The sequence below is a fragment of the Pleurodeles waltl genome, chromosome 9 (assembly GCF_031143425.1).
Source record: "Pleurodeles waltl isolate 20211129_DDA chromosome 9, aPleWal1.hap1.20221129, whole genome shotgun sequence".
Classification (NCBI taxonomy): Eukaryota; Metazoa; Chordata; class Amphibia; order Caudata; family Salamandridae; genus Pleurodeles; species Pleurodeles waltl.
Genome location: NC_090448.1, coordinates 527,541,431 through 527,556,941, shown reverse-complemented (window position 1 = coordinate 527,556,941; position 15,511 = coordinate 527,541,431). Strand labels below are relative to the sequence as shown.

Genomic DNA, 15,511 nt, shown 5'->3' with positions numbered 1-15,511 from the left:
CAACAACATTAAAATAACCAGGCATCAATTTGAAAAGGGATGGGAAATACAGGATAAGTGGGGGGATGAAGCTAAGGTTAAGTGTTTTTCTAATGTCATTTGGAAAACATGCAAAGCTAGAAATCACAAACAAATACAGAAAACAGCATTTGACCAAACTTTTCAGAATCACATATGTTTTCATTACCCGCATAATATACATCAATAATTTAACTAAGGTTTGCAAAATGGATATCTTTAGATGTTGAAGTTAAAGGGAGTTAAAGGGTGTGGTGCTATACTAATTTCCTTCAGGGTCCTAATGACGTCTGTCTGTGTGGCGTCAGAGAAAGGGTAAGCCTTGGCCCAATGATAAGTCACAGTCTTGGCTGTTTCTCTGGCATGCCAGGGAAATTCAGGCAGGGTCACTGATCCTTCCTCGATAATGATGAAGTTTTTATCAGGCCATTAAGAAATGTAGATTCGTCATTTAACCTCCATGCCACCCCTGGTCCAATTTTACCCTTAAGCATTCAAGACCTTCATTCCTGGAAGCCTCAAGAGTGTCTGCTCAGGCTTATCAGACCTGTGCAGTGCACACAAATGTTTACTTACCCACACCTATTATCTCAGTACAGATTACCCCATCTTTGACCTGCATTGTGATTTCCTTTTGGTTCTCATTGCCCTCATGAAGACTGGGAAATAATGTATGAAAACAATGAATTCTAGGGCCGACAAGTTTGTAACGAAATTGAATATATTTGTGTATTGTAAAATGCAATCAAAACACGCCATTCAGGCCCTCATTCCGACCTGCGGGCAACGGAAGCACCGCCAACAGGCTGGCGGTGCTTCAGTACCCATTCTGACCGCGGCTCTAAAGCCGCGGTCGGAAAACCGGGTCCGGCGGTTTCCCGCCGGATTAGCCCCGGCTGGGCTAATCCTCCATGGCGGCGCTGCAAGCAGCGCCGCCATGGGGTTCCGACCCCCTTCCCGCCAGCCTGTTTCTGGCGGTTTTCACCGCCAGAAACAGCATGGCAGGAACGGGTGTCCTGGGGCCCCCTAACAGGGCCCCAGTATGCTTTTCACTGTCTGCTTAGCAGACAGTGAAAAGCGCGATGGGTGCAACTGCACCCGTCGCACACCTGCAACACCACCGGCTCCATTCGGAGCCGGCTTCTGTGTTGCAGGCCCTTTCCCCCTGGGCCGGTGGGCGCCCGCGGGCCCAGCGGGAAAGTCAGAATGGCCTGCGGTCTTTTGACCGCGGAGCGGCCAATTGGCGGTTCCCGCTTGAAATGAGGGCCTCAGTGTTTATATTTTTGCAAGCATATTTAGCTCAGAATGTTTAGGTTTAGCATACATGTATTGGTAAGGAAACCTATGCGTCAGTTAGACTTTTTCAAATTGTCAGATGCTCCCACAGGGATATTCCAACCATTCAGGTGCACACTTTTTGAAAATATGGACATAGATCATGCAGCACGATTTAGCCAATAATTATATTTTCAAATATCTTTGTGATTAATATTTTAGCCTAATTTGGAATATTTGGATGCAAGCCACAACCGTGTAATAACACTGGAAGGATTTAAAGGAATGGGAAAGTTGAAACACTTGGACTTGAGCTGGAATCAGTTAAAGAAGACCAAAGAAGAAATACACTCCTTACATAAACATGCTCCAAATCTTCTAAATCTGTATTTACAAAACAATCCATGGCATAAGGTATGTTTTTTTTCACACATCGCAAAAATGTTGTTAATAAAATAATGCTATATAGTAAATCCTTGTGATCATGTTATTTATACGATTCTTAATTTGAGTAGAATTCAAATTATGTTTACCAGATATTCCACGTATAAGTAACAACTACAATAATAATGTATTAAAGCAAAAATAATTATTTTAACAATGTTTCTTATTGTTTTGAGAGAAGTAGAGTTAATGCACACAGCTCAAAGACCTGCATTAGCTGTTTGTTCTGTACTGCATTGGGGCTCGGATTCAGCGGAGTACAAAAATAAAAGAATAAAGTAGCACTTGCTGCACCTACTAAGGTGAAAAACCAAGGTTTACTTTATGGATATAACAGACTTGTACTACATTTACCATGATGCAGTGGGGCTGACTGCATGCTGGAGTGTGAGGCAGGGTGCTCCCTTTCTGGTTTTCCTGTTTAAGAAGGCTCCCTTGAACCAATGAGCTGACGAGCTCTGGTTGAGCACCTGCGTGCCAGTGAGTGGTACATAAACCTGAGAGGACTTTTGGCAGCATTTCTAGCAACCTCACAGACAAAGCTTCTCTGTGCTGATGAAGGGCTGAACCCAGAAACACGTGTCCAGAGATTTACAGCACCTGCTGCACCTACTAAGGTGCAAAACTACAGTTTACTTTATGGATATAAAACAGACTTGTACTGCATTTACCATGATGCATTGGAGCCGACTGCATGCTGGAGTGTGAGGCAGGGTGCTCCTTTTCTGGTTTTCCACAGGACACTTGTAAGACTACTCTCCTGATTCGAAAAACATAACGAGTTTGGCAGAACTAATGAAATCAGGAGGAAGGTGGCACAAGACTATAAGTGATTTTTGAGCCTGAAGCTAATTTGCATCTTCCTATTCACATTTCATTAATTTTATACCAATTATTTTTTAACACCTTTTACACGTTTTTATTATTGAATAGTGACAATGTTTTACTGGAATATTACAATGCTGCATTTTCTTGGCCCAATAATTTCCTTTGAATTTCCCAATCCTTTCTTTGTGTTTTTTTACTACTACTGCTTATTTTGTTCATCATCACCTGACACTATTTTTTTCAGATTTGTCCACAAAGTAGTTAGTAAAGGAATGATGAATCAGATAACAACTTAAATGTTAAAGAAATGTGTATTTAATATTATCAACTTAATAGAAAATAATGAGTAAATAACTATAATTGTTGGCCAGTGAAAGACTCTAGATGATAGAAATGCTCAGGAGCTGTTGTTGCCCTGAGGAACTCTACAACTCCTGTATAATTAGAACCATCCTTAGGTCTCCTTCCATTGGCGCTTTCTAAGTGCAGGTATCCTTACTCTTTTGCACCACCAACAAAACTATCAGATTGTGTCATAGAGGGTGAAGGGGACTTTTATATGTTTTCTATTCAAACCCGCACAGTCCCTCCTCCAGTGCCCTTATTTTCAAGTAAGCACTGTAAGACACCTCCTTTGTTTCATGTGAACAGTCACTGAACACTCTTCCTTCTCGTACAAAAGCAATGACGTCTTGAGCATGAAGGCTTATGGTTTTATGTCAGAACTGTCTTCACTGTCTTTGGTCACACTGCAAACAGTTGTTCTGGAAGTGGTTTGAACTGTGTATGTTTTGGTATGGTCAGCAACTGTAGTATTTGGAATTGAAGGGTGTATTCTAGAAAATACTCATGTTTCATGGCTTTGGTAATCTAGAAAGCATTTATAAAGTGGATGATGCAAATGACTAGTGATCCAGTATACATGTTTTAGATTTTAAATATGGCAAACTGTATTAAAACAGTCTGTGACATAAATGAATAGATTTGATTTTGAAATGCATGTTACATTTGTACAGCAGGCACAGTGGTGTAACCCTTTGTAAATCATTAAACTTTATAAATGTAATTAATGTTTCTGTTTATTACAAGCCAGCCTTGGTGCGCTTGACTGTTATTGGACGACTGAGGACTCTCATAAGTTTAGATGGAGTCCCCATTACTGAAAGTGAAGCTGCAGTTGCCCTGCGTTTAACTTCCGGATCAAGAATTACTCAGGTAGAAGTGAGATTTTATACTAAATATTTTAACTCTCTAGTGTTTCTGAGGTCTGGGGTTAGCCAAGACCTTTTGATTTTAGTAAGACTATTTACATAATATATACTTATTAATAGGGGAGTTAAACCAGCTCTCTTCATACATTGGTTTGTTGTGTCTTTCACACTTTTCTTTTGTCCACTACAGCATAAAAGATTAGGCCAGTTGGTCAGCATACTACAGCAATTGGCTAACGTCTGTGGTCCAGGGCCCCACCTTTGAAGAGGGCCCCTTGTTAATTGGGAAGGACAGAGCCCCTCAAATATGTTGTCGCGACAGTAAAGCTGTAATAATCACTTTAAAAATATTTTCTTTCTTCTTCTATTTTTCATTGCTTTGCAGTTCAGCTAGGCCCAGTAGGACTAAAGCTATTTGCTGTTTTTGCTTGCACACTAATTGTCTTTTGCCGTAAGGTCCTTGGATGGGGTCCTGCCAGTTGAGACCACTAGGGTGCTCTCAGTTCTGCAAGCTACGTCGAAGAGGACTTTCTTCTGTCAGTGGATGCTAAGTATATTTCCCTGACATGATCTGTTCTAACTGAGAGCACCTAGAAGTGAAACAAGAGTTTTCTAGGCCTCTGTGAAACCCAGCATAATTTTGAGAATTTGACATTATGCTTATTCAAAATTACCCAAATTACGCCATTAAGCCTCACTTCATAACTTTGTAACAGAATTATATCGCAGGAACAGCACAAAGGACCTAAACGGGAGGGCTGTTAAACTTGTGATTTGACTGCTACTTTTTAGCATTAATATGTCATTGAGTACAAAATCGACGTGATGGCAGATTTGTCCTAATAAATGATGCTAAATGCCTTCTTTTCATTTTGTGTGATTACCCATAATTTCAAGAATTTTTTCTAAAATGTCACTGAATTACTCAAAACGAAATTGCACAAACATAGCACACTGCTAGTGTTTTCACGCTATTCTCTCCAAACTCCTCTTGGTGCTCAAGGGCTCTGTGCAAGAGCTCATCTGGCCCCTGGTCTTCACAAATATTAATCTGTGCACTACAGTGTGGAGCTACGATGAAGGGTGTGAGAAGACATGGGCACTTAATTGACGAGTGATTGAAATGGAAATAATTGTAGGTAATCACTATCCCACAGCATCTGTCCATTAATCAGATGTCTTGGTACTCTCCTCCTAACAGTACTGAGCCCCAGATGAAGACATGCTTGTACTCTCCCTTTCACATTACAGAAAGGCACTTACTCAGTAGCTCACAGTGACTGCCCATTTGAAGCAGTCAGCAGGAAGGAGAGTCTTACTGTGCCACTCCTGTTAACTCAGCAGCAGTAGCAAAGTCTGTGGAGACCCACCACATTTGGGTGGTTGGATCTAACCTAGCCTTTAAAAATCTCTTAGGTGAGAGGGAAAAGTGATGGGAGTGAGCTCAGGAACACTGTTGAGAAGGCAGCGTTGCACACTTGCCTGGGCTCCCTGCAATGGTACCTTGGCAGTGTAGAAAAGAGAGGAAGGAGCAAATCATGCTGGTCACCTAGCGTGGAAAAGCAGTTACACTGAATGCAGGAGAGTCCCCTTTCCAGCCGCAGAGCAGTGTCTGTGTCCAGTACATTTGCTAACACTTTACTGATGCTCATTGTTATAAACAGTGACATACCGGAAGGAAAGAAATGATATCCAACAAGTATGCCAATCAATATTGTAGTTTTACCCCTTCCCAACAAAGCTTAATTAGACTAATTTGGTCCTCATCCTGTTGTACATCATATTGTTGGCTTATGTTAATTGTATTTGTATTGTGCACGTTCATCTACTGGGTTCTTGGTGCTATCTGGTGAGTAAAACAATACGTGTTGAACCAGTAAGTGCAGAATACTACATGAGCCTAGCTTTCAAAGAAAAGCTAAGAGATAGAAGATCAAATTCCATATGGAGACAGTGATACAGATGAATACACAGCTTCAGGTCACCGTAACAAAAGAAGCGATCTCCACTGCTGATCTTAAGGGCATTCAACCCAAAGTCAGATGCAGAGCTCATAGTGTGCCTAGGGAAATGGCCAGTCATGCGATGAGGGATGAATTTAGGAGCTGCACCATGAACAGCTTTCAATGTAATGCAGATAGATTTGAAATGGATTGTCTGCTTGATGGGGAGCCAATGCAGTCATTGAAGAGGAAGAGCTGAAGTAAATCTGGGGACCTGAAGTATCAGCTTCACTGACATATTTGGAGTATTCGAAGCCTTTTCACCTGCATGGAAGGAAAGCCCAAGAAAAGCACATTAGTGTACCCTGATCTTGCTCCAATAATAGCTGCAGTCATATTTTTCTGCCATCTTCCATTAGAGAAGAAAGTAGCTTCTCCTACGTTCTAAGACTACAGCAGAGATCTGGGTGGACAGGGTCCGGGGGGAGTTAGTATTGACACACAAGGCTCTTTACTACAGAGCAAGGGAGGGGACCAATTTTGTGCACCCAGTAGGAGCCCAGCCAGAGATCAGATTTTCCATTACTCTTTAAGACATTTATTCTGCATAAAACTTTAAACGATTGCTTCCCATACAGTACAAAATAAATTGCATAAAACGATGGAAGGTTTCATGGAAATTAGCATTAGTATCAAGACACAAAATAATTTGTGTGTCATCAGCGCACATATACATTTTAAAGACTAAAATAGAGAGGACTTTAGCAATGGGTACGTAATAAATATTGAACCTATGAGGTGAGAGAGCAAAGCCCTGCAGCACCAATCATGAAATTGGCATTTTATTGGCCACAAAATTATCCAACTTCAAGTCTTGCAAGCCTCTGGAAAGAAAAGACTGGGAGCGCTTTCCCCTCTAGACCTACCACTGCTAGGCAGATAACAGAATAGAATGGTTCACTGTGTCCTAGGCCTCGGCAGGTGCTGAAGGATCAAAGCATTGAGTTGCCACTGGTACAAATTTATTTCATCAATTTTGAGACACCTTACTAAGGGGATATAAAGTTCCAGTATTTCTCGAAGATTCATCTAGAAAAAGAAGTGCCTTAATGCCCCCTCATCCTCACAGTCTTTTTTTCCTCTGCCTACTTTTTTACTTAGCACTGTTTCTCTCCCTCTCCAAACCGTCTCTCAATTGTTCATTTTTTCTCTATAGATAATTCTTGGCTTTCTCCCCATATCTTGCTTCATTCTCTCACCTTCTCTTTCCTTTCTTCCCACTTCTGCTCGTCACACCCCTATTCTCCCTGTCACTTTGCTTTCCCTTCCTTCTCTTTTCTCTTCAACCTTCTCCTTTCCAACACGTTTTACTTTTTTTATCAGATTCTCCATTCTTGAGCCTTCCTTTTCCCATCTCATCCCCCTTCTCTCTTTATTCTGTTCTCTCATTGTTTCTTTCTGTTTTTATCCTCCCCGCCCCTCAATTTTTTACTCCCATTTTGTACTATACATTTCCTCTCCCATTCTCACTTCCATCTTTCTTAACCCATTCCAGCGCCTTTTCATGTATAGCCTCTTTGACTTGCTCCCATCCCTTTTCGCTTTTCTTCCTCTCATCCCTTCTGCTCTGTACCTCCTTTCTCGTCCCACCTCCCTTTTTATTCTCTTCTCATTTCTATCCCTGTCTCCTTTCTCTGATTACATTTTTCATTCCCTTCCACTTTACTATTAAAAGCACAAGAAAAAGACAATAGAGCTTCTGACTTGGGTGAAGTTAGATGCCATGTATGATTTCAAATTTATAATATGTCTCGAATGGGTACACTAAATGCCTTAAGAGATAGGGTAGGAATAGACCTGGAAAATAGCAAGGATAAGGTTGGAATCAACATATGGTTGGTAAATAAATCATGGGTATCAAATGCCTAGACGTGATTGGGCTTGCAGTCCTCATCTAGCTCTTCCACCCTGTGGTGATATCCTCTGCATCAAAGGTCACATAATCTTTTCCTGTGCTATGTTCCAAGTCGTGTTGTGTGGTCATTTCCTGTGATCTTATGGTCTGGTTAAGGGCAATGTGATGCCATTTACTTTATGTAATCATTATGCAAAATAGCATGTTGGAAATCTATTTTGGTTATAGAATGCTGGCAGGGACACCACAGCCTCATACAGGGTTGCCCCATGGTACACTTCCATGCCACCTGTGTGCAATATGTGGATCAAGGCAGTCTAAGGGCAGCTCAAGAAAAGGAGGGATGTTAATAGCGTTGATTCTAAATAAGCATTCGCATAATATTTGTCTTCATTACCGTTTTTTACATTTTAAGTTAGAACTCAATGGGTGTGATTTAGCTGAAAAGTGATCAGAAATTCAAAGTTGTTGGGAAAAGGGGGCCCCAAATAGGTTTGATCCTAGGCTTCCAAAATCCTTAAGATGCCCCTGTTGTTAAAGAGTGTCCATTAGTCACCCCCATGCACTGCTTAGTGAATCCTACAGACATTGCATCTCCTCCATCACAGCTCATCAAAACACATCTGATGCTGTGGAAGAACAGAAGAGGACTGGACATGCTGTCTGTGCTATGTGGAGACCTGAGGGGTTGTACCCAGTGATGAGAAGTGAACTCCAGGGGTCAGCTGGCTAAACTTGTGTGGCTACAGGGTTAGGACACACTGCAAGAGGCCTTTTTTCCTGGAGTAACCTGTGGACCAGTAACAATAAGACCTGGACTAGACCCTGATGATGGCTTTTGCTTAGTGAGTCCTATTCTCCAAGTGGTATCCCTGAGGTCTTGGGAGCCTTAAAAGAGACCAAGAGGAACTGCTCCAGGAAGTCTGAAAAGTTGATATTTAGAAGATCTCCCCAGTGGGATCTGATGGCAAAGGTGCCCAGCTTCTAGTGGACACGGTCAGGTACAGCTTCCTGTCCTGCTTCACTGGAAGATTTCGAGCTCCAATAAAAGAAACTAAGTCCAAAGGGAGACATCTTGACCGGGCAAAGGCGTCAAAGGGGACTTTGGCTGCCTCAAAATTTGAATTTTCCCACTCTCTGCTTTTATTGTTAAAATTAACGGCTTCAGCAGTTCCTCCTCTAATAATTATACCACTTCAAGAGGACTTTACCTGATACAGCCTGCAACCTTGCCTTGTTGAACGATTTCAAATTCCATTTCAGAGACTAAGACAGAGGTGACATCTTTGACCAGAATAAATAGCTATGTGTATTGGGCTCAACTCAAGCCTAGGTCCCAGTCAGCTATGAACAGTGACTTCTGGTTACTTTACTTTTTCAAGTGCTTTTTTGGGCACAAAACTTTAAAAATTCATATCTCCGGTTCACTGTAGGTGATATTAGTCATTTTGTGCCATTTTTCTAACTAACATTTTCTCTATTTTTAGACATTGGTTGTTAGAAAGGGGGTCTCTGGTTGGCAGTCAGTTTTCACTCTGTCCAAGCAGCTACCGTCACTCTAGTCAGGGCAATGGAGATACACACTTGAGATAACCCCACCAGCAGTCAGGCTTATCCCTAAGGCAATGTGTAAACTATTTGTACCAACACATACAGTAATACAGTGAAAACACTACAAAATGGACACCACACTAGTTTAGAAAAATAGCCAATATGTATCTACATCAAACAAGCCCAAGATGACAAAAATCCAACATACACAGGTAAAGTTATGAATTTTTAAAATAACAGAATATTACTCCATAGAAAACAGTGGAAACGTTGTGGTTGCACAAAGTACCTGGTTTGCGTCAAAGATAAAGTTGTATGGGCGAGCATGCATCAGAAAAGTCAGCGATGCGTTGATTCCTTACTCGCAAGTGAGGTCGTGTGTTGTTTCTTTACCGGTCGGGTAGGCGATGCATTGTTTTTCTAACCCGCAAGAGAGGGATGCATCGATTTCCGGACAGGCACCTCGGGTCCGGGCAGGTTCAAGTCGATTTTAATTCCTGGCGATGATGTGCAAAATCTGGCTGCACGAGGACGAGAATCCGCGCTGCATGGGATTTGCATCGATGTTAGCAGCCGCAAGTGGGTGTTGCGTCGTTTCTCCAGCTGCGATGCAGGTGATGCATTGATTTCCCAGCCACGATGTAGGCGGGGCATCAATTTCAGTCGCTAGGTGGGTAGTGCGTCGTTCTTACAGCCGCATTGCAGGTGATGCGTCACAATTTTCCCCGCACTTCTCCTGTGCGTGGATTTCCACCTTGGTTCCACCAGCTTCACCTTTCAAGGGCACATAGACTGGATAGGGCACCACTTGGCAGGAAAGGAGTCTCAGCAGAGAGTCCAGGTCCTGCAAAGGAAGTCTTTGATGGCCCTGAGACTTCAGAACAGGAGGCAAGCTCAATCCAAGCCCTTGGAAACACTTCACAAGCAGGAATATACCACAAAGTCCAGACTATGTCCTCTTTCAGGCAGAAGCAGCAACTGCAGGCCAACCCAACAAAGCACAGTCACAGGCAAAGGGGCAGTACTCCTCCTCCAGCTCTTCTACTTGACAGAAGTCCCTCTTGAATCCAAAGTAATCTAAAAATCTGGGGTTTTGGGTCCACTACCTATACCCTTTTCTGCCTTTTAAGTAGGCAAACCTCAAAGAAAAGTCTCTGTTGTTCACAAGATCCTACCTTGCCCAGGCCTAGCCCCAGACACACTCCAGAGGGTTGGAGACTGCATTGTGTGAGGGTAGACACAGACCATTCAGGTGTAGGTGTCCATTCCTTCCTCCACTCTAGCCCAGAGGACCCATCAGGATATGCAGGCTACACTCCAGCTCCCTTTGTGTCACTGTCTAGTGGTGATTCAAAAACAGCCCAACTGTCGGTCTAACCCAGAGAGTACACAAGCAGGCACAGTCACAGAATGGTTTAAGCAAAGAAATGCCCACTTTCCTAAAGTGCCATTTTCAAACGGACAATTTAAAAACAACTTTGCCAAAAGATTTATTTTTAAATTATGCGTTCAGAGACCCCAAACTCCAGATCTCTATCAGCTCCCAAAGGGAAACTGCACTTAAAAGATTTTTAAAGGCAATCCCCATGTTAACCTATGAGAGAGATAGGCCTTGTGACAGCGAAAAACGATTTTGGCAGTATTTCACTGTTAAGCCATGTAAACCACATCAGTACATGTCCCACCTTTAACATACACTGCACCCAGGCCTACCTTAGGGATTCCTTACATGTATAAAAAGGTTAGGTTTGGGCCTGGCAAGTGAGTACATTTGCCAGGTTGAATTGGCAGTTTAAAACTGCACACACAGACATTGCAGTAGCAGGTCTGAGCCATGTTTACAGGGTTACTCACGTGGGTGGCACAATTAGTGCTGCAGGCCCACTAGCAGCATTTGATTTACAGGCCCTGGGCACCTCTAGTGCTCTTTACTAGGGACTTTCTAGTAAATCATATATGCCAATCATGGAAAAGCCAATTGTACATAAAGTTACACAGGGAGCACTTGCACTTTAGCACTGGTCAACAGTGGTAAAGTGCCCAGAGTACCACAACCAGCAAAAACAAAGTCCAGCACACAGTCAAAACATAGGAAGCAGAAGCAAAATGGCAGGGGAAACTACGCCAAGGATTGTCAGGTCTAACATTGGTTGTGAGTTGTTTTTTTTATAGTGTTGCTCTTCGGACTTTTTTAATTGTTTCGGTACTCCTGAACACTTTACACACTAATCTTTAAATTGTCTTTCTGCTTCATTTCATAACTACCATTGATTGAGCCCAGGTTTGTTTACTGAACTTGTATGTTGGACCTGACAAAACATTGGACTTATTACTTGGGAAACACACACATCCTGCCCAACTAATAACCATTTTCATACAAAAAGTGTCTTTAAACAGATGTCAATCTGAATTCTCACCCTTAACAGAACACTCGTGTTTCCTTGTAGAGATGTGTTCCCCTCCGTCCCCCTCTTTTCTACCCCAGATTTTCATAAACTATGGGTTTTCTTTAGGAGACATTATTACTCTGTTATGATCTCCACATTCCTGTGAATCCAACACAGACTCGCCTATGGCTCGCTATGGACCCTAAGTACTCACCACTTCTTTCACACATTATATCACCCTCTTATTGCTCTCTTTATGTTTCTTGGCAAGGATGTTTATCATCATTACTTTGAAACTTCACCCTTTGCTAAACTAATTTCTTTCATCTTCGCTCAATATTTTGACCATTAGTGCCCTTTTATGGGTCCTCAATGAGCATTAGTCCTAGTACTTGTTTGCCTTTTTAATGGTTCTGATAATCACTTCTTTGCATTCAAAATAAAGATTATGCAGAAAGGGTGCCCACTTTGATAGAAACCATTTTGGAATGGAGAAAGACTGTCGCTGGTCTAAAGTCTCTTCTCCTTTGTGGCTAGAAGCTCAGTAGGTCCCTTACAAGTTCAGTCAACGTTTGCTGAAGCTAAGGTTATCAAAACCTCCTTTTCTTCGAAATAGCCCATCCTTGTGAGGATTTCTAGGGGTAGCTCTTTTCTCGGATTGCTCAAGCTTACCAAATACAGTAGGTACTATCCAATTTCAGTGTAGGATTGTCTAACCTTCCTCTCATGAATCATAAAAGTTCTCATATATAGTCCTGTAAGTCTTCATCCTCAGAGGAAACATGGAATGTCCTTTTCATGAATATTATTTGTTTGTGATCTTTTACCTTTCTTGATCTACGCTTCTCTATTTTGGTCCAACGTTGTTTTAATAATGCCCCTCATCTAATGTTTTCCTTTGCGTTCTCATTAACTTTCACCTTAAGGTCTCCACTGTAGTTCCAAGAGAGGTCAGATCACTTTTAAGTTTCTGGAAGCAGCTCTTGAAGTCAGATTTGATTGTTCCCACCATCAATTTAATCGGTTGAAGCAATTGCTTTTAAGAAGTCTCCATTTCTCTGATTCCACAGCGGTATTTTCAGATAATTTTCCCATAGCATTTCTCTAACAGCAGGTTTTCTTCTCATCCTGCTAGATGACATTATCATTATATTTGTCACAGGCAGGAACCCTAGAACATTTGCGGTATGCATTGGGCCAAGTAATATCAATACATATAACTAAAGTCGTTACCAGTATCTGGTGCAGGACTAATTGCTAGAGCATGTCCATATATTATGGGCCTCATTCCGACCCTGACGGTAAAAACCGCCAGGGCCGCGGACCACGGAAAGCACCGCCGACAGGCTGGCGGTGCTTCCTGGGCCATTCTGACCGCGGCGGTACAGCCGCGGTCAGAAAACCGGGTCCGGCGGTTTCCCGCCGGATTAACCCCGGTTGGCCCAATCCTCCATGGCGGCGCTGCAAGCAGCGCCGCCATGGGGATTCCGACCTCCTTCCCGCCAGCCTGTTTCTGGCGGTTTTCACCACCAGGAACAGGCTGGCGGGAACGGGTGTCCTGGGGCCCCTGGGGGCCCCTGAACTGCCCATGCCACTGGCATGGGCAGTGCAGGGGGCCCCTAACAGGGCCCCATTAAGCTTTTCACTGTCTGCATAGCAGACAGTGAAAAGCGCGACGGGTGCTACTGCACCCGTCGCACACCTGCAACACCGCCGGCTCCATTCGGAGCCGGCTTCAGTGTTGCAGGCCCTTTCCCGCTGGGCCGGCGGGCGCTCCCTTGGCGGGCGCCCGCCGGCCCAGCGGGAAAGTCTGAATGGCCCCAGCGGTCTTCTGACCACGGAGCGGCCAATTGGCGGTTCCCGTTTGGCGGGCGGCAACCGCCGCCCGCCAAACTTAGAATGACCCCCTATATTTTTCAAAACTTTAATTAGAGAGTGAACATGAAGACGCTGCTTTAGGATGCTGTTGTGTTCAGCTGTAGGAACTGAATAGTTTTAGCAAAGGTGGAGGGCAGGGTGCCATGAGCAATAGCTCTGATTTAAATCACCAAACATCTCTTCTTTGAAATGTGCACTTCTTTGAGCAGTTTTATAAGTAAGTTCGTAAGTTTGACCCTTTTACTGTAGGTGAAAGTTGCTGAGTTTTATTTGTTTGCCTTCTTTCAAATCAAATATGGTATGGCCTTAGAAGCTGTGATGAATGGTCCCTGCTTTAAATATGATAGAGCTTTACAGTCTTTAATGACCATTTGGATGGGAACCCTCTTTGAACCTGAGCTTCTCTCCTTTTAGTTTTGCTTTCCTATGCTCTCCGTATCTATCAGAGCTGCTTATGTGGCCCATCTCCAACTCAGTCCTGGTCTGAGATGCATTCCAACGTTTCCCTGACCTGTAAGTTTGCTCCATCCCAAACACACTGATCATAGGCTCTTGTTCTGGTGCCAACTGCATATCAAGTTTCCCCTTGAAGCACCTGCGACATTTGGGTGTGATGTCTGGCGATTGCAGTCGTGCTATTCCCTAGGCATATATGCCTGCTACTGTCTGGGACCTGCGCTTGCTCACACCAGGAAAGCCGTTTCATCTGCCTTACTGCCATGCTGATGCCAAAGCCCAGGGTGTATCGGTCCTCTGCCTCACAGACTGCTGATGCCTTTGCCTTCTCCAGGTGAGTGGTGACTCCTGGCATGTCAGAGTGTGTGTGGAAGCTGTCTCTACTAAAGGCCTGTGATTCACGGTGTTATATTACCAATCGCTCTTGATTGGAAATATGCTGTAGGGGTCACCCAGCAGGGCTGTTCATGCCTCTTTTTGTCTGCAACAGTGCAGTTCTTTGAGATAGCTCTGGGGCAGCACTGATAATGTTCATTGAATGGGGTTGAAGTGGAGAGCCGGTCCAGTGTGGTTACTCTATTCCCTGACTGATCGTGCTCTGAAACAAATTCAAATGCTTACAGTTTCAATTCTGAAAATAATTTTGAGAAGAAAACGTACCCAAAAATGACAATATTGTCTTTTTATTAAAAAAGGCAAATGAGCCAAGCAAGTCAGAATAAAAAGTAAAATACTGAACTATAAAGCAGGGGGTGTGGTTCCTATGTTTACTGTATATCCTGAGTGTACACTGTGACTGCTACGTGAAGGATTCTAGAAGCTGCTCTACCTTATCTTGAACAGCAGTTACTCTTGAGTCCTCGCTGAGCAAGAGTCCTTTAACTCTATACCTTTTCAAGATTCCTTTTTAACTGAAAATGTGTTTCCACTCCTACTTTTGTTCAACATCTAAGAATGTTTGCCGCCTCATTACATCAATTTTCTGAACTGGGAGTTATTTGTGTTTAGCAAGAACAGAAACGTTTTATCACCTCACATTTACTTCACTTTCACAGATAAGCATGCCAACTCATTTGATAGAAGGGCTCCCTTTCTGTGGTGGAAAGAAGTCTTCGGAGGAATAACTTCATGTTTGTGTGATTTACCTTGTACTCCCTTAAATGATAGAGAGACATTCAATTTTTACATTTATGTTGAAGCGACACATCAGCGTAAGCATCGTGGGGGACTAGATCTGACACACTGTGCGTTTTCCAAACAAAGACTGACATCACCACTCCCATTCATAGTTGTCATTATTTCAGCTTCTGGGTCACTTGTGCTGTCAAGTTCTTACTTGACTTTGAAGACCACATTACTATTTGGAGCATTGACCTTGAGAATACTTGTGGGGTCAACTTTGAGCATACGCACACCATCCAAGAAGAAGTAAGAAGAAGATATATACTGTTACATCATCTACATAACAGGAAGATCTCATGACTCCTCAGCAATGGAGGAAGGTTTTCAACCCCTACAGTAGCGAAAACTATGACCTGGGGAACTAACAATCCCACTACTAGTGCCTGGTACACTTTACACACCATAAGTACTTATTCCTTCACC

General features: G+C 43.0%; 1 protein-coding gene across 1 annotated transcript in view; it reads left to right on the top strand.

Annotated features, from left to right (window-relative positions):
* Window positions 1-15,511, top strand: part of LRRC9 (leucine rich repeat containing 9) — a 640,455-nt gene that overhangs the window by 349,285 nt on the left and 275,659 nt on the right. Inside the window, exons 18-19 of the mRNA XM_069207426.1 lie at window positions 1,516-1,707; window positions 3,655-3,780. Of these exons, the coding sequence (XP_069063527.1) occupies window positions 1,516-1,707; window positions 3,655-3,780 (318 nt within the window). The remainder of the gene's footprint in view (window positions 1-1,515; window positions 1,708-3,654; window positions 3,781-15,511) is intronic.